At 57.3% G+C, this 17,203-nt stretch overlaps 8 protein-coding genes across 8 annotated transcripts; 3 read left to right on the top strand and 5 right to left on the bottom strand.

The window, feature by feature from the left end:
• Positions 1-342: 342 nt before the first annotated feature.
• Positions 343-1,398, bottom strand: B0H64DRAFT_330575 (uncharacterized protein; the record flags this gene model as incomplete). The annotated part of the gene is made up of 2 exons (XM_062800948.1): positions 343-920; positions 981-1,398. 2 exons carry the CDS (start codon positions 1,396-1,398, stop codon positions 343-345), a joined length of 996 nt encoding a protein of 331 aa, XP_062655014.1.
• An 863-nt stretch (positions 1,399-2,261) lies between these two features.
• Positions 2,262-3,502, top strand: B0H64DRAFT_420309 (ribosomal protein L22/L17; the record flags this gene model as incomplete). Its single annotated transcript, XM_062805451.1, has 3 exons — positions 2,262-2,301; positions 2,383-3,300; positions 3,363-3,502. 3 exons carry the CDS (start codon positions 2,262-2,264, stop codon positions 3,500-3,502), a joined length of 1,098 nt encoding a protein of 365 aa, XP_062655013.1.
• Positions 3,503-3,539: 37 nt separating this feature from the next.
• B0H64DRAFT_246972 (uncharacterized protein) lies at positions 3,540-4,091 on the bottom strand. Its single transcript, XM_062799932.1, has one exon. The coding sequence runs from the start codon at positions 3,859-3,861 to the stop codon at positions 3,577-3,579; it is 285 nt and encodes a 94-aa protein (XP_062655012.1). The 5' UTR covers positions 3,862-4,091; the 3' UTR covers positions 3,540-3,576.
• B0H64DRAFT_246967 (uncharacterized protein) lies at positions 3,929-5,268 on the bottom strand. The gene is made up of 4 exons (XM_062799931.1): positions 5,067-5,268; positions 4,809-4,986; positions 4,639-4,754; positions 3,929-4,584 (listed from the first exon to the last, which is right to left on the bottom strand). The coding sequence occupies exons 1-4, from the start codon at positions 5,148-5,150 to the stop codon at positions 4,123-4,125; spliced, it is 840 nt and encodes a 279-aa protein (XP_062655011.1). The 5' UTR covers positions 5,151-5,268; the 3' UTR covers positions 3,929-4,122.
• Positions 5,269-8,103: 2,835 nt separating this feature from the next.
• Positions 8,104-10,155, top strand: B0H64DRAFT_409148 (uncharacterized protein). The gene is made up of 2 exons (XM_062804695.1): positions 8,104-9,421; positions 9,526-10,155. Exons 1-2 carry the CDS (start codon positions 8,428-8,430, stop codon positions 9,954-9,956), a joined length of 1,425 nt encoding a protein of 474 aa, XP_062655010.1. The 5' UTR covers positions 8,104-8,427; the 3' UTR covers positions 9,957-10,155.
• B0H64DRAFT_366797 (Alpha/beta hydrolase family-domain-containing protein) lies at positions 10,125-11,448 on the bottom strand (the record flags this gene model as incomplete). Its single annotated transcript, XM_062801919.1, has 2 exons — positions 10,125-11,041; positions 11,099-11,448. 2 exons carry the CDS (start codon positions 11,446-11,448, stop codon positions 10,195-10,197), a joined length of 1,197 nt encoding a protein of 398 aa, XP_062655009.1. The 3' UTR covers positions 10,125-10,194.
• A 597-nt stretch (positions 11,449-12,045) lies between these two features.
• On the bottom strand, positions 12,046-13,555 carry B0H64DRAFT_469226 (uncharacterized protein; the record flags this gene model as incomplete). The annotated part of the gene is made up of 3 exons (XM_062807790.1): positions 13,240-13,555; positions 12,137-13,165; positions 12,046-12,074 (listed from the first exon to the last, which is right to left on the bottom strand). The coding sequence occupies exons 1-3, from the start codon at positions 13,517-13,519 to the stop codon at positions 12,046-12,048; spliced, it is 1,338 nt and encodes a 445-aa protein (XP_062655008.1). The 5' UTR covers positions 13,520-13,555.
• Positions 13,556-15,447: 1,892 nt separating this feature from the next.
• Positions 15,448-16,926, top strand: B0H64DRAFT_469224 (uncharacterized protein; the record flags this gene model as incomplete). The annotated part of the gene is made up of 1 exon (XM_062807789.1): positions 15,448-16,926. The coding sequence occupies one exon, from the start codon at positions 15,448-15,450 to the stop codon at positions 16,924-16,926; it is 1,479 nt and encodes a 492-aa protein (XP_062655007.1).
• Between the last annotated feature and the right edge of the window lie 277 nt (positions 16,927-17,203).

The following is a 17,203-nucleotide window of genomic DNA, read 5'->3' as shown; positions in this document are numbered from 1 at the left end:
AGTGATTGGGTCTTGGCCCGGCCAAGGACCGGGGGATGTGGAACGCGAGCCCCGGGCAGAAAAAGCGAGACTCCGACTTCCGTGCTGGTCAGCCAGCCACCCGCACGGCTGGGCCCCCTCGCCCCCAATCTTGTTGGTCCCAGACGAGCCGGCATGGCTTCTCCGGTGTGGCGCCCGCCGCATTTGGCACCAAAAAAAGAACATGACAGGCAGATCCTGACGACAGGCCCAGCGAGAAACGAGATCATAGATTGAACAAATTGGGAATGGATCCGACACCAGAACACCTACAAACAACCCTCCCGGTTGCCACACACCAAAGCCATCACCCACCCTCGATCCTCAAGGCATCTCATACCGCGCAGTGCCTCCAATCTCTGGCGTAGGCTTGCTCTCGTCGTGCATCTTGCCCTCCGCCTCCGCCACAGGTACTTTCGCCGCCGCCCCAGACGACGGTCCCAGCCAGCCGGGCGGTTGGTTGTTGATGAAGGAGAACTCGAACGGGGGCGGGGTCTCGGCGCGCACCGGTGCCTGGCGGCGCCGCTTGCGCTGGTAGAAGAACACCAGGACGCTGCCGGCAATCAAGATGGACGTGCCAACGGCGACCCCGACCGCAACCGGTACGGCTGAGCTGGCTTGGTCGTCGTCGTCTTGCGGTGGGTCAGAGGGAACTGCTGTCGGAACTGCTGTCGGAACGTCTGTACCAGTTGCGTTTGGTAACGTGCTCGGGGGTGCCGCTGTTTGAGAGTTTGGGGTGTCTGGTCCCGGTGCCGTCACGGGCTCTCCCAGCGAGAATTGTATGGTATTGGAAGGGGGTATCGCGCTCGCCGTGTCCTTGCTCTCAGGAGGATCCCTCGACGGGGTTGGGCTTGGTGACGGTTTCGGCGTGATGCCTGCTGTGGCATACACGGAAATGTTCTCTAACCCTGTTCGTCAGCGCACCCATACGGAATCGGAGGGGAGCAGGTTCGGGGGCGTACCGGGCAGCTCAACGTCACCATCGATATCCTTGCAATCCAAATCTGCTGGACGGTTCCCATTTCCACAGTACCACTTTCTCATCGTCTTGCCGCCGCTGCACCGATGCATGGGAACTATCTGATCGTCGCCGGCGGGTTCAGGACAGAAATCCGGACATCCTGGGTCGGTCCAATTCGAGTCGATGCAAGCTCCGCGATAGTAATGAAACTCATCGCTGTGGTCCTTCATGGCGCAGATTTGGTTCGAGAGACACAGGTCGCCGGTTTGGCAGCACAGGACCGTCTGCCCGCTTGTCCCGTTCCAGCAACTGGCAGCGAATCTCGCCGTTGTGCCGTCTGGGAAGAAGCAATGGTCCGGGTCCGCAAAGATGGAGACGAAGAGGAAGGGGAGTAGGAAGAGGGAGCCGAATGGAGCCATGATGGGCGTCATGGTGTATTTTCCTTCGACTTGCGTGATGCAGGAATTGTTGGTTGGATGCAGGAAGGTGGTTCCGAGAGGTGCACTACTTTTCGAGCGACCTTCACAACCTGAAAGAGAACCGAAGGAGGGGAGATTGCGGGAGAAGGACTGCGCTGCACTCGCAACGCAACGACTTGGAAGTTTTCGGTAACTTGGGCTGAGTGCCCTCGCCTGGATGGAGGATAAGCCGAATCCCGCGAAGAAAGGGACGGGAGGAAATACAGAGGGGATTCGCCTGGAAGGAGTGAAAACCACCATTACACGCGGTTACAAACACCTTCCACGTCCCCCCTTCGTGCAACACTGATTTCCGATGTGTTGCCATTCCCAGAGCACGGTCTGGTTGTCTTTAGGTAGTATGCATTGTCTTGCACTTGCAATTAACTCGTCCGCAGCATTGTTAGATCCCGAGGTTGAACACTAGTTCATGATTCCAATCCATCCTCAATTCTAACGAGGGAATAGGGGATGCGAGAGGGGATGCAACCGGGGGTACCAATTCCGAATTATCCAGGATAGCATCACCATGCTTAAGACTAAATTGACCAAAGATCTAAGTCAAGATGAAGCTGCAGAATCGAGAAATGTCCCTGCAGCAGGCTGCAAGTAACAGTTTGTGTAAGATGGATGCGGTGGTGATGTGCGGGAAGGTGCGTCGGAGGCTCAAGGTGTTGACGGTGGAGCCCAATGCAGCTAGCGCGTTCCGAGACAGCGAGCGGGATTTGCCGGCCGAACTTTTTCAATGTCCGATTGCAAACGTGCTCCAGAACGACGACCCGCCTAACAATAACCCGCACGTTGATGCCATCTCCGTCGCCGCCATGAGCCTCAGCGTGCCGTCGAGGCGGCTCCTCCGGGGTGGTAAGCACTAACACACCTACTCTCAGAATTTTATTTAGCACAACACAGAACCTAACTAACACCAATCTCCTCCCCGAATAGCCCCCGCCCTCGCAACAACCCCGACGACGACGACCTCCCTCGTCCCCGCCCTCCATTCCCTCACCCTCACCCCCACCAAGCCCACCACCCCCGCCCGCGGCATGCACACGACCCCAACCAACCAATGGTTCTGGAGCCGCGACAAGAAGACCGAGGCCCAGGCCCCCGCGAGCCCCATCGAGAAGCAAGTCTCGGGCACGCAAGCGGCGCGGCAACAGCTGCTCAAGGCGCTCAACAACAAACCCCTCGAAGGCCCCGCCATCTTCGAAGACGAGCTCAAAGAAACCGCCGACAAAACCGGCACCGAAACCGAAGAATACGAATCCCGCCGCACCAAGACGGGCCTCTCCCTCGCGCGGGAGCACCTCTCACGCGCCACCGACCCCGACCCCCGGGCACGCGTACGCTGGGAGCGCAAGATGGTGATCCGGCAGCTGCAGCGGGGGACGGACCCGTTCAGCCGGGAGCCGCGCGCGGCGCGGATCGCGCGGACGGAGCGGGAGCAGACGACGCGGAGCCCCTTCATGGCGACGAGCACCAAGAAGCTGGTGCACCTGGCGCGGCAGATCCAGGGCAAGACGGTCTCCGAGGCGCTGGTGCAGATGCGCTTCAGCAAGAAGAAGTACGCGCAGGAGGTGCGCTACCACCTCGAGGAGGCGCGCGACCTGGCCCTGGTCCAGCGGGGGATGGGCCTGGGCAGCGCCAAGAAGAAGGCCGACGGCAGCAGCGGTGGCAGCGGCGGTGGCGGCAGCGACAAGCCCGTGGAGATCCAGACCAAGGACGGCAAGTGGATCAAGGTCGACGACCCGACGCGCATGTACGTGGCCGAGGCCTGGGTGAACCGTGGCCCGTGGCGGGGCAAGATTCCCGAGTACCGGGCCCGTGGAAGAATGAACATCAGGAAACTGCCTTCGGCTGGTGAGTATTTCCTGGACTATCCCACCGCCTGTCCCAATGGCTTTCTGACAGTTGTGTTTCAGGCATCTCGGTCGTCCTCAAGGAGGAGAAGACACGGATCCGCGAGGCCGCCGAACGCGAGGCCAAGAAGCTCCGCCATGGTCCTTGGGTGCACCTCCCCAACCGTCCGGTTACTGCTCAGCGACAATGGTATTCGTGGTAGTTGGTTTGCCAGTGGCTGGATTGGAGTTGTAAACGGTATATTTCCGATAGATGGGTGGAGAAGACCATTGTCAGTCACGTCACACGATGGCCACTCTTACGGCTTGTATCAGTATCAGCGCAGCAACGGCGAGGAGCCTGAGCCCGCAAGGTTCTCTGCCCGTTACGGCAAGAAATATGTACAAATAAAACAAATGTCTTCAGCAGCCGCGCGGCCGGCTGACTCGACATGAATGAAGTCTTGCAACTCCGCCCCCGATACCTGACGCCAAAACCGACAAGCCAGGGCCCGATGGCCCGTTCCGGATATCTTCCGGCCACGTAGACCCAGCCAATCCATTGTAAAAGCACAACACCCATCCCGGTCCCATCGTGACCATGTTAAACCTTGCTCATACAGCACTCCTTCCGACCAGGGCCCCAAATTTGCTCCTGGCCCAAGTATTTCGCCTGTAGTTCGACCCCCTATTCGACATTCCAACCCAGCTCTAGTTTCCTTCTGTTTCATTTTCCCACAGATGGCGGTCCATCGGTTGCGCCATTTCCTCTTTCCTAAATCGAAACACCTCTCCGGCCTGCACCAGAGGACCCTGCCATTCCAGAACCCCGAGCAGTGCCTAACTAGACCATCTGCCGTGGTTCCTCTCGCGGGAGCATGTCCTCGTACCGCCGGCTCTTCATCTCCAGGTCGCCCGATCCAATGTCGTAGTCCGAGTTGTTGTTATGCGTATAGGCGTGCTCATCGCTGGGCATTGGTTGCGAGATCTGGAACCGGTCCATTTGTGTGGGGGCCTGTCTGGCCCGCCGCTTGCGTAGGAAGATGCAGGCGGCCACGGCGAGGAGAGCGAGCACACCAGCGGTAACACCAATGCCAATGCCGATCTTGGCAGCCTCGGTGATTCCGGCCGGGCTCGAGTCTTCAGAACTAGCCGAGGTTTCTGCCGCGCCGGCACTTGAGGAAGATGTTGAACTCGTAACAACCTTGGTCGGAACAGCCGTGGGAGCCGTCGACGCTGAAGATTCCGTGGATTCTGTTGATGTTGACGAAGATTCTGGGCCCTCGGATGTCGTCGAAGTCTCGGGCTGCCAAATATGTAAGACATTTTACATTCTTGAACGAACATGCGTTGTACTTACAGTCGAAGTTGTTGATTCCGCGGGCGCCTCGGTGGGTGCCTCGGTTGTCGACGGAGCTGGCTCAGTGGTGGTCGTCTCCGAAGTCGGGGCTGGGGCGCCAGGGGGAAGTGTGGCCGCTAGTGTGAACCGTCAGTTGAAGTTCCCTTCTCAGCACTCGACCAGCCACATACTCGCACACATCGCAGAGGCTGCGTTCGTGACAAGCGCATCGGACCCCGGGGGGCAATTGGCCACCGCGCAGTCACGCATATCAAAGCCCCAGTTCTCAACGCGGCACAGGCAGTTAAAGTCCATCGCCGCACAGGCGAATGAGCCCGCCTTGTTCAACGCTTGGGTGTAACATTGTTGCTGTTGGGGTGTCAGCGCTGCCCTTGTTCTGGCGGAGACCAGTCTCGACGTCGACGACCGAGTCGGGGCTTGGGACATACTTCACAGGCACCGAGGCCCTCGAGAGTCTGGGCGCTGGCGAAAGCTGCCAGCGACAGCACCGTCAAAGCCCGAACTCCCTTCATGGTGGTAATGTTGCGCTGTGGTGATAGAAGGTGTATTGATGATCTATGAGGTTTTTGTGGGTGGAAATTTGAACGGAACCCAAGGCCAAAAATAGACGGCGGTGGTGAAGGTCGTTGTGAACGCAAAGGGCAGCCGCGAAGAGAGTGGTCGCAGGCTGTAAATCGAAGGAGTGGACCTGAAGGTCAGTCGTTGGGGGAAAAAAAAATGAGCGTGGTGGGTTGCAGTCGAGAACGAAGTCAGGCGCGAAGAGGGACCGCAAGCCCAGGGAGAAATGGAACAGAAAGAAAATTGAAGGCGCCCCGTGAGGAGAAGTCCAACCTGGAAGCCGTTGTGTGGTGAGGGTGAGGAGGCGGAAGCTTCCCAGGGAGGAGAGGGCGTGCCAGAAGTTTAACTGCCCAGGGAAGGAGCGGCAGCCCAATCATCAATCCGGGGAAAAGGGCAGGGCTCCATCGTCCATGTGCCCACTCTCCCACTCATTCCACCCCCTGTACTTTCTGGTGGAGACGAAGGGGGGGGGGAATCCTGCTCCAGTTTCTGTCATGCTCCTTATTTAGCATTTGAGTTCCCTTCTTCTTTGGCTAAGCATTCGTCTCTTCTTCGCTCCCTTCTTCCACTTAGTTATCTTGGCCGGCAACGGATTCAACAAGGTTTCCCAATGAAGAGGGGCTGAACCTAGGTAATATGTGCATTCTTGGTCTGTCGTGTACTCTGGACCCCTGCCTCAGCCACCGTCGAATATTCGGGCATGTTTCGCTCTGAGACATGGCACGTCATTGGCATCGCGAACTCCCGCGCCGGTCGGCGCTGTGCAGCAGCAGGGACGGGGTGATGCTGTTCCGTTTTCCTCTGCTTCGTCGATATGCTCGGCAGAGCCGGGCGTCTCGATCGTTCAGCTCCGGTATGACGGTCCCGATATAGACATGCGGACCGGGGTGACGACGCCGCATCTGCAGAATTGACGCGTGGCACGGTTCGCTTCCAAGCCGATGTCCCGTCGTCTCGGGACTTACACAGTATATACACTTTTCCCGAAAAACCGAACTTGGCTCGGCTCGAAGGGTTGACAAGTCCTTCTCGAACGCATTGTTTTGGAGGCGGTGGCATTGGGTTCATCTGAAGTTGAGCGAGCATTGACTTGGAGTTCTGTTCCTGCATTAACCCATCCGAACCCGCCTTCCTTTGGGGCTTTTCAAAAGATCCACGCAGGGGTCCAGCACAAATCGAAATTGAGCTGCTCGCAGGGGTAAGCGAGTCGGAGGCTGCAAGGTTGGCTTTTCAGGCCAACTTGCAAAACCTGTCACTCCTGTGCTCATGAGTGCAGACTGGACAAAAGTGCGGAGTGTATGTAGGTACCTTATCACCCAAACAGTTGCCGCCCAGAGACACCCCCGCTGCTTCAAGTTTGTGACATCACAAGCACCAACAACCCCCCCAACAGCGCCGAGCTTCGAGAAAGCCAACGAAGCACTCACAACCGTGCTTGGAGCCCCGCAGTTAAGCGGTTTCAGCAGTCCAGATTCGGGCAGGTGGGGTAGGGGGCTCCTGCTCAATCAGCGGCCTGCTTTCTTTCTCCTCGGCATCCATCCATGGATAGGTGGGAAAGTGGGAGAGCGACCCCTGAAAATCGATTGGGGTCGGGTTTCCGGAGCGCCTGCACTCTGAAGACTCAGCGCGGCAAAGCTGGTTTGCAAAAGAATCGGAGGATTGGGTCGCCCGACTGGCGGCCCGGTTTTTGGGCCTCAAGGGAGGCAAAATCATCGACTGAAGCGCAGTCCCGCCACTGAATCGCTTGTCGATTGCCGTTCAGTTGGTTGGTTGGTTTCAGCACGCGCTCGTTGTGAATGAGCGAACTTTTAAGAGAAGCACACTGATTGATTAGCGCGCGGGCGGCCGCGGCAGCTTGCTGGCACTGAGTTATCGCAGGCTTAATAAATGCTCCACGGGCTGCATCCGCTGCCCGTCATTGGCATATTACGGATTCCTCAAAGCTGCGGCGTCAAACTTTAAACTATTTGCCGGCATGGGTAAGCCCCTCACATCCTGTAACGAGGCCGAAATTGCTCTCCAATGCGTTCCAAGATACTGCAACTGACTCGATGATCCCCTTAGGAAAACCGTCGATGGGTCGCAAACGAGACACTCCTGAGCCCCTAAGGTTTGTCAAAGAATAGGTGTGCAGCAAGTGACGATAATGTCCATCACAACTCATCGAGGCAAAAAGGTGAGACCCGTCTACACACAACAATTTCGGTGAATTATACGGTCTCAGTATGAATAGCGACATCTACTTTATGGAGTCAGAGTTGTTACCTACTAGTAACGCATCTGAGTTTTGTAACCGGCTTCAGTCGTCCCAGTTATCTCGAGGCCCGAACTTTGTCGACAGAAACCAACATAGTCATAAAGAGGGTTTAGGTTTGAGTCCGAATTTTTTCAACGGCTCGTAAATGACCTCGATAATTAAGGTATTTACAGACTAGACTTGACGCCGCCAATCTCGAAGCTACGGGTTTGGTGGTGAAACCGGCGAGAGATCAATCCTCAAGACCGTCCGGGGCTGTCCCGTTACAAAGATGCTGTCTATAAAAAGAACACTCTAGCCACAGCGGGATGCCCATCCGTCACACCAGTATTACTCCCCATCCCACATCCCACTCCTGCCTTCGCTGTAATATTGGCCCGAGACCGAATCTGAGGCCGTTGGCAAAGCGCACCGTTAGTACTTACGGACGTATCCCCCTCTTGGCCTATCCCACTTCACTTATATTGACCGAAACGGTGGGCTTTCTATATGGTTGTTGCCCTTATGTTTCTCGCGTCTAAAGCATGTCCCTGGCCGTTCTGTATCATAATAGTAATGCTCTAGCAGCCTTTCGCCTTCAAATTGAGCGCCAAAATCGGGCGAATACGCTGTGTTGGCGGCAACAACCCCCTTGTGGCTTGGGAGCTACCTTGGCGGGAGGGGGAGCTGACAAGAGAGGTCTGGAAAGTTTGCTAGGGCGGTAACATCTTGGTGCAGGCTGTTTCTTTCGACCGCCATCAGCCTGTTTGGGTGTTAACAACGTCCTACATTATGTTGTGAAACCCCTCCTCTCAGCAAGCGCTTCAGTTGCGCTCTGCTTACCCGGCCTAGTCCTTTCCCAGTACGCATCCCTAGAACCACGAATAGAACAGTCGCGCCCAGCTCTCTACCCCCGACATCTTCAACTACCTCGATCATTCTTCGTCTCTACCCAAGCACGTACATAGCCCTCTGACAGCACACTACTCTTCAATATGCCAAATCGCTTTTCAAAGCTCAACCCCTTTACGCGGCTGCAAAAGCGAGCAGCTGCCTCGTTAACTCTGGAGACTCAGACTGTGCCACAGATGCCAGCGTCCCGGCCAAGAGAGCGGGGAAGCGGGCGGGGAGATGACCCCAAGCCAGGTTTGGAGACGACATATTTAGACCGGCAACAGCAGCAACTCGACTCTGGGGCTGGAAAGACCGTTTTCGAGACTGCCGTGTTACCGGCTGGCGCCTTCGAATCACTCCCTGCCGAGTTGCGATGCCAGATCCTTTCCTACCTAGATGACCTGGAGGACCTCAGAGCGCTTGCGATGGCATCGCCCGTCTTCTACCAACAGTACCTACTCGACCGACGGGCACTCCTAGAACGGATTCTGACGGCAACTCTCGGTAACTCTCTGGCGGATGCATACGCCGTGCACACGTCCGATGCGCTCTACGAGGATTCATCCGACCACCACCACCCGCCCGCACCGGAGGTCATCGGCCTATTTATAGACGATTACGTCGCGCTGCGTACCGCAACGCCCGAGCTGATACTAGAAGGATGCACAGAGGAGACCTTGATCGATATCGCGAGCTTTTATCACTCCCTGGCTCGGCCCTTGGTATTACAATCTGCTGCCCTGTTCTGCCACGCCCTCGACCCTTATTTTGAAGTTGGCGACCTATCCCAGGCAGAACAGAAGCGTCTTCTACGGGCCCTTTACCGCTTTCAACTCCACTGTAATCTCTTCGGCGAAGGCCGTTGGGGACGCCGTGGTGAGGGTGAGATCGGCTGGGAAGAGCAGCTCTCCCTGTTCTTTTCCATCTACCAATCCTGGGAGGCGGAGGAGCTCTACTGCATATACACACTCATCGAGAACAAGTACGAAGAAGTCTTTGCTGCTGTGCAGTGGGACGCCAATCTGGGAAGCTCCAAGTCTAAGGGTCGGGGCCGGCCGGATACCCCTTCCAAGGTTCTTAACCTTCGTGAGGAATGTGAGTTACTTTCAAAAGACAACAGCTTCTCCATTCTCTAGAGAGCAGAAACAGGCCGGGACCTTGGAGGTTGCCACACTGCCGGACTGACAGCAGCTTGATAGTAACGCGCGAGTCCTCGCGGGACGGCACTCTTTCGAGGCCCGGGGGTTTACGCCTTTTCTACGAAATCTTGAAAACGCAAAACCACGACAGTCTGATCCAACGGGTGCAAGAGCATGCCGTCCTGAACCCCAGGCATAATTCCGGGCGCTGCAGGTTCCCTGAGGATGGTGACCGGGCTCCCAGAGAGTGGCCTTTATTCTCTGGTGACACCACTGACGGACCCCCGCTCGCTTGGGTCACAGGACCGAGTGGGAGGTATCCGCAGACGAGAGATTATCCCATTCCGGACAGCCTGAAGTGGGGGTACGTTTTCTGGGATAGACGGCGCTTTATGAGGCAAGGGGGTGTGGACCATGTATTGCGAGAGCGGGAATACTCCCTCGGCTCTGGTAGGCGGCGCACATTGAGTTTCTACGGGGCCTGTCTCTAGACGGCATCTATATAACGGATGCCCTCCACCGACGCCCGCGATAAAACACGATGGTTCTTGTTCGTTCGTCAGGATCAGAGAGTGCCAACTTATTACAACCCGCCTCAGAAGGCCTAAGCAAGGATGGCAAAGAAACCCCATAAAACAGTAACACCTCGAGGCATTCTATCATGGTCTAATTCTATCCTTCCCGTCTTCGTCCATCTCCCACCTTCCGGCCTTTCTCTACTGCCCTTAATTACAACCCCGACCTATGCAAAAAGTCAAACGACGCCTTGTACCCAGCCGTAGCATTAATCGAAAGCGTCAAGCCATGACCGGTCCCCGGCTGGACATGCACATCCAGATCCGTCGCCCCCGGATAAACCTGCTTAATGACATCAAGATCATACGCCCCGACACAGTCACCGCCACAAACACCATAGTCATTCTCCCCCACCACCATCTGCAGCGGCGCCCTGAACTCGGCCCCCTTCTCCCCAAACCCCGTCGTGAGCGACTGAAACTCGCTCACGGTAACAGTCTGCCGGATCTGCCAGGCGTAGTCCAGCATCGCGAGCTCGAACGAGCCCTTGCGCAAGAAGTTGAGCTGCACGTCAGACTTGGTCGCCGACACGAGGTAGCCCGAGCCCCGGTCCCGGAAGAGGGCCGGGTCGTTCTCGCGCGCGAGCTCGAAGCCCCACGTCGCGACGTTGAGGCCGGACAGCGGGACGTTGGTGATCAGGAACCCCGTGGCGATCAGGCCGTCGCTCTCGGTCGGATAGTTGGTGATTAGGCCTACGGAGACGAGCGAGCCGAGGGAGTGGCCGACGTGGACGACCTTGGATGGCTTGTACTTGGTGAGGCGGGTATTGGTAGTGCAGTTGCTGAGTTTCTTGGATGTGCTGACAAGCTTGCCCGAGCGGGCGAGCTGGGTCAGTTGTCGGAGGATCTCGACTTGGACGTTGAGTTGGACGATGTCGTATCCGTCGGGCTTGTCGGACTTGCCTGTTCCCAGACGGTCATAGGTGAAGATGGAGTAGCCCTCGGATAGTGCGGCCTCGACGTAAGAGTATTCTTCTGGCTTGATCTCGGCGTCCCAGTATCTGTCATCTTGTTAATTACAGCCTTCAATCTTCCCGAAGATGTGTGCACCGACTAACCTCTTGTCAAACCCGCCGCCATGAGTAGCGATCTGAAGGGTTTCAGACCTGGCGGCGCCCTTGGGAGGGACACAGAGCTGGCCATTGATATTGAAGGTCTCCTTAACAGGTATCCGCCCCATCATGCTCTCGGTATTGTTGGGGGACGCCCTGGTCGTTTGGTACCTGACCCAGTCCACAGCATCAATATTGCTGTCGACCCTCGGCTGCAGCCACTTGATTGCCGTGGTTTCAACGCTAACTGGGACCTCGATCTGGACGCATGACCGGTGGTTGACTGTTGTGGGTGATGCTCCTCCTTTCTTGACGGCTAGAGCTGCGATCACGAATGCGATCAAAATGGATGCCATCGTGCTCACGGTGGTTGAGGTTTTTGTTGCCAGTGTTTTATGGCTGGATGACTTGTGAGTTCTAACTGAGTTCATCCCATCCCCCGGCGTGGTCGCTTTTATAACCGTCTAAACATTTGCACTGCCTCCTATCTGCTCGCTATCATCTTTCTGTTTACATGGGGTTGGGCTAATAGCTAACGATTCTAGTCACGATGCGTATGTATGTACCCTGTCAGCTGATTCTATCTTGACAAATAATTCCCGGTTTTTGGTTGAAAATAAGGGGGTCAGGGGGGAATACGCACTCAACGCACTGATACGCACCAAACATGCCAATACGCGACCACGCCGCCACGCGATGCACCGCCTGGCCCCTGGTTCCATTGGAACGGAATCAGACCTACCATGCAGACTGTCGCTTCTATTCGTACGCAGATAATTACTTTAATTTTACCAGTCCGTTGGCAGGACACTGTACGTAAGCGCGTATTCTCCTTCTGGGCCAACAAGTCACTAATACCCACAGTTGCCCTTGACTCTCGAGAGACTGCTCGTCTTGACGTATTCCGATCTCAATGACGCGAGAAATTTATGTTCAATATCGATAGCCATGACCTACTCTGCGTCCATCTTCGGGACTTTGCCTTCGCAATCCTATAGCATGGATGATCTTTGGTGGACCCAAAAGTATTGATTCCCTACATACGGTTTATGGCATCGTCGTCGTCATCAGCGGGCTTAGGCGGCTCCAGTAGCTTCTTCGCGCCATCGTTGCCCATCCGGTCGACGATGGCGCGGTGGATCCGGCGCTCCTCGATCCCAGGGATCTCCAGCGAGGTGTAGTCGTAGCGGAGCTTATGGTAGCGGCTCAGCACAGCCAGGACGACGCGCAGGGAGTTGTCGCGCGAGGTGCGGAAGTTGGTGTCCTTGATCGTGTTGGCGAGCCCGAGCAGACCCGCAAACAGCTTGTCCGACGTCTGCTGCGCGTCCGTGATCAGCTGGAACTTGGCCTGGAAGTCCTGGGCCACCCGCTCCACCGACGCCTTCACCACGTCCAGCGCCCGCATCGCCCACCCGATCAGCGTGTCCAGCATGTACAGCCCGCGGATCTTGCTGTCTACCCCCTTTTGCTCCCTCAGGTTTTCCTCCAGGGCCTTCGACGCGTTGGACAAGATCAGCTTCTGTTTGTCGCGGCTCGACGGCTTAAAGGCGTAGCCGATCTTGTTCCACTCGTCGTCCAGTTCCTCTCTTGCGGTCCTCGCTCGAGACCGGTACGTGCTCTCGCCTTTCTTGAGCTTTTCCACATGATCTTTGTGCCGCTGCCTCGCCGCGATGTTGTTCTTGATTTGCGTCTTCAGCTTTTGCCTCTCCTCCTCGAGCGTGACCTTGAAGGTCTTGGTGTTGTCGCCAAACGACATGAGCGCGGCCGAGTCCTTACCGAGCTTCCACGCGTTGGTGCTGCTGACCTTGTGCAGGTTCTCGAAGCTCGCAACGGCCGAATCGAGCTTTGCCAGGACGCTGGGGTCGACCCGTTGGATACGCGCGTTGCCGCGTTCGATCTTGAGCACGCCTTCTACGGCGTCCTGGAGAGCCTGGTAGGCGGAGACGGCCGCGCTACGGACCCGTTCGTTGGTCTCCTTCTCCAGCTGCTCGCCCGTCTTGATGATGACGTCCAGTTGTTGCAGCACATTCTCGGCTTGCTGCGTGAAGGGGGCGACTTGCTTCTCCAGCCGTTCTAGACGCGCAAACAAACGAGGTGGTCAGAAAGGAGCCAAAGGAGTATTCCGGAAGGAAACATATGTGACGCACCGATTGTCTCGAGGACACTTTTATCCTCATCCCCTGCGATGACCGACGTGAGGGTTCTGGCTAGCTGGAGAGCCGAGGCAAACGCGAGTGGACTGCTTGGGATGAAAGCGCCGCTGAGGTCCACGGCTTTGGCCAGGTCGAGCGAGTTATCCGCAACGAGATCCTTGCTCACATCGACGGCCGTTTCGATTATAGGCGCGACCGCCTTCAGAAAACCCTCCCCAGCTCTGACGGCGGCACCCCGCAGGAAATCGGTGAGATCATCAAAGTTGTTAACCATGATGGCGGAGTAAGAAGGGCGATGATGACAGCAGGCTGAACAAAGCAGTGCAGCTAGCCTCGAATTGGGAACATGTACACCAAGATGGGGACTGAAGGGAGGTGGTTGTCGTGTATTCTTATATATCTGAATATGTGATAGTTGAGTGACTTACATTCTCCGAGAACGAGGAACCCACGGCGCTGTCATCCCCCGTCAACCTCGCTCTAGGTTAATTCAGGTCAACGAGAAAGACAACTGTGGCGGAAGTCGGTGAGACGACCGCATGACGACCTCCTCCCAAACCCGCATCGGGCGGCCATGTTAGGCTTCTCTGCATTTGACGCTGCATGGCCGAGCAAGTCACGCAGTGACAGATCGAGGCGGAAGCCGGATGCTATTCGCCAGTACTGGGGACAACACTGGGACGATACCCCATGCGTTCGTGCGTGCGCTCCCAAAAGGGGTAATGCGGACAAGATGCTGCAAGCAGACGGGAGCTGAATGTGATTCCGAAAGCTGCAAAATCCCCACAACCTGCAAAAGTTTATCGCGACCTCTCCCTAGTGGACGGACTATGGTGATCGACGTGCGGAGTAGGCCCGCTGTGGCTAGCTGAACCTCTTTACAATAGGTTCGGTTCCATTGCATCTTTGCGATAACCTGTGGCTGGATGGACTGGAGGCGTCCAAAGGCGCCCAGAGGCGCGGATCCCGCGGTAAAAATAAAAAGAAGCAATAATTACCTCCGCGGAGGAGATGGAGGGGGACAGAAAAGAGAGTAACGAGGGGAAGGAGGGGGTAAAGGAGGAGGAGGAGAAGGGGGACTGGACGGAACCTCGGCAGCAAACATCAGATCGCCGATGGTGGTTTGGTACATCCAACAACTATCCTTCGGGGTGTATATAAGTACAATCTCCCTAGGTGGTCTTTGCCAACGAAATTAACCCCCAGTTTCCCAGCCAAACGGCCGTCAACCTCTGCAAAGCAACCCACTTCTTCCACCTGTCCCCCCCCCGTATTCGCTCGCCCCTTGCCCATTACAAACCAACCTAGGGTTTTGCCCAAGATGACTTCCAACGCGCTCAAACGCTTCGAGGAGATACAGACCACCGCTACCAAGGAGCAATATGGGAAGCTGTCAAACAGGTTCGTTGATGAGCTCAAGGGATCTACCCTATTCCAGCACAACTGGGGAGAGCTCCTGAGTGCTGCGCCGACTGCCTTGTCGTTGATGGGTTCCTGCTGGCTGGCGGCATCAAACGCGACGGCTGAGAAGATCTCCCTCACGGACTCTAAGCCAACCGATGGCTTCAAGTACATGACAAATGTCCCCAATCCCACCCTGAGATCGTGTCTGGTCGATGGTAAGTACTCGGATGCCCACCCCCCGAAGAGTGCCTTTGGCTGACAACAATGTCTCTTTCCCAGTGTGTAACAACGGAGGACGGCATGCTTTCACCGTCGCGGGGGCAGAACATGGATGCCTTGCAGATGACGAGCAAGCGCATCGGTGACGAGAGAATCCCCATGGTCTTTCGACGCCTGGGGCCCTCCACACTCGGCGAGGACCAGTACGAAGACTTCAAGGACGCTCTTGATGACTTCTCCAACGATGCCAAAACGTGCGCAAAGCTCGCAGCCGACATACGCGAGGCGTTCGGCACCTGGGGAAGGATGGTCGGCGAACTGCACGCCGTCACTGAAAATCAAAAGGGGCTGACGGCGATCAAGGCCGAGAGGACCAGAGTCGATGAGGCTGTGACCAAGATTGAGGAGACGCACGCCGGCACCGCGATTGAGGCGGTCAAGAAGGAGGTCACTCGGGCGTCCAAGAACGTCGACAAACAACAAAAGAACCTCGATACCATGATCGACAAGGTCCCGGGTCCTTGGGCGTCGGTCCTCCAGACGGCCGTCTCGAGCTTCGCGCAGGCGCTGCCCAGCATCATGAGCACCGCAGTCAATGCGAGGAACCCGGCGGCGTGGGCCGCCGGCACAGCTGCCGGACAGGCGGGAGCCGCAGCCTCGAACACGGCCGCCGCCTCCGGGAAGCCCCAAACAACGACGCCAACGCTCGCCGACCCGGCGTATGCGACGGCGGCCACCATCCAGAACCTAGTCAACCACTATTACGAGTATCTGGGTGGCGAAAAGGGCACAATCAAGTGGGACAAGTTCAAGGAGACCACTACTTCCAAGGACGACGACGACACCACTAAATCTGATGACGTTCCCCAAGGTCTGGCCTACATCCTCGGCACCCTGAAGGGGCAGAAGGCCAACATCGACGTGACCGACACGGCACCGAACAAGAAGCTCCTAGGAGCATACGCCGCGCTGATCAAGCTATCCGAGGAGCTACAGGCGCACCTCCGGAAGCAGAACGAGCTCTCGGCCGCCAAGGACCCCGCCGAGGACGTGGTGAAGCAGTGGAGGACGACGTGCCGCAAGGCGCGCGACGATATCCTCGAGTTGGCGGCATCGGCAAAAGCGGCCGGTTCCTCCAACGTACCGACCGCCTTTGGTAACGTGCAGATCCCGCAGCCGGACCTGTCGGCGCAGACGGCGCAGCTCAACACGGCGATGCAGGGGGTGCAGATCGCGCAGTCGGCGCTGGATAACGCCGAGAACGCGTACCAGGCGGCGATCGACAAGCAGGAGCGCACGGCCAAGGCCATGGCCACGATCCAGGCCAAGCTCAAGAAGCTGCAGTCGACGGGCAAGACGCTCGAGGAGATCAAGACGGTGCTGCGGGACTGCATCGAGGTGCTGGCGGACCTGATCGTGCAGATCGGCCGGCTGGAGCGCTTCTTCATCATGCTGACCACCGTCATCGACGTGCTCGTCATGCCGCGCGCCCAGCTCTTCGAGCGGGACATCGGCAAGATAGCCCGGCGCGGCATGCGCTCGGGCGTGCTCCCCGCCGTGGACCCCGACAAGCAGACCATCTACGCGTCGACGCTGCAGCTCAAGGCCTACTTCTCGCTCCTGCAGGACATCGCCACCATGTACTCGCTCGTGCACCGCGACCACATCATCGGCGGCGTGGAGCTGTGCTACGAGCTGTCCAAGGGCACGTCGCGCAACGACGGCATGCCGGAGCTGCAGGAGCGGCTGGCCAAGTACACGGAGAACGCGGCGGCCAAGGTGGCGGCGCTGGTGTCGGCCAAGCAGCAGGAGATGCTGCGGACGCTGCGGACCCGCGCCAGCCGCGCCCGCGACGAGACGGCCCAGCTCGAGGCCGAGATGTCCCGCTTCGGCGTCGCCCCCGTCGACCAAGCCGCCAGGAAGGCCATCGCGGCCGGTGCCCATGAGCAGCAGGTCGCTGCCCGGGAGTTGCTGAAGAGCGAGGTTAGCGTCACGGTGTCGGCGTCGGCCGCGTTCGTGACCACGCCGTCGGAGAGCGTCGACGCGTCGAATATGTGAGTGGCTCTCTTATACTTTCAGACATTGCTAGCTATTAGTCTATATCCAAACAGGCACCTGAAGTACATGCTAGCTTCCTTCCGCCTGTATCGCTGTGCTTGGTATCAAACTATAGAATAAACCGCTGCCCCCTGATGAAAAGAACATCCACTGCCTTCTAATTAATGGTGGGCCCTTTCCAGAGCATTGTCAGCCACCTGCCCGCTCCATCTTTCTTTAAAGCCCCGCCGGTTGACTCGAGCCAGCCACCATCCCACCTCTACGGGCATGACTGGCA

The sequence above is a fragment of the Chaetomium fimeti genome, assembly GCF_033439085.1.
Source record: "Chaetomium fimeti strain CBS 168.71 chromosome Unknown B0H64scaffold_9, whole genome shotgun sequence".
NCBI lineage: Eukaryota > Fungi > Ascomycota > Sordariomycetes > Sordariales > Chaetomiaceae > Chaetomium > Chaetomium fimeti.
The sequence above is the reverse complement of the archived record's forward strand: the minus strand, read 5'-3'. Positions and strand labels throughout refer to the sequence as shown.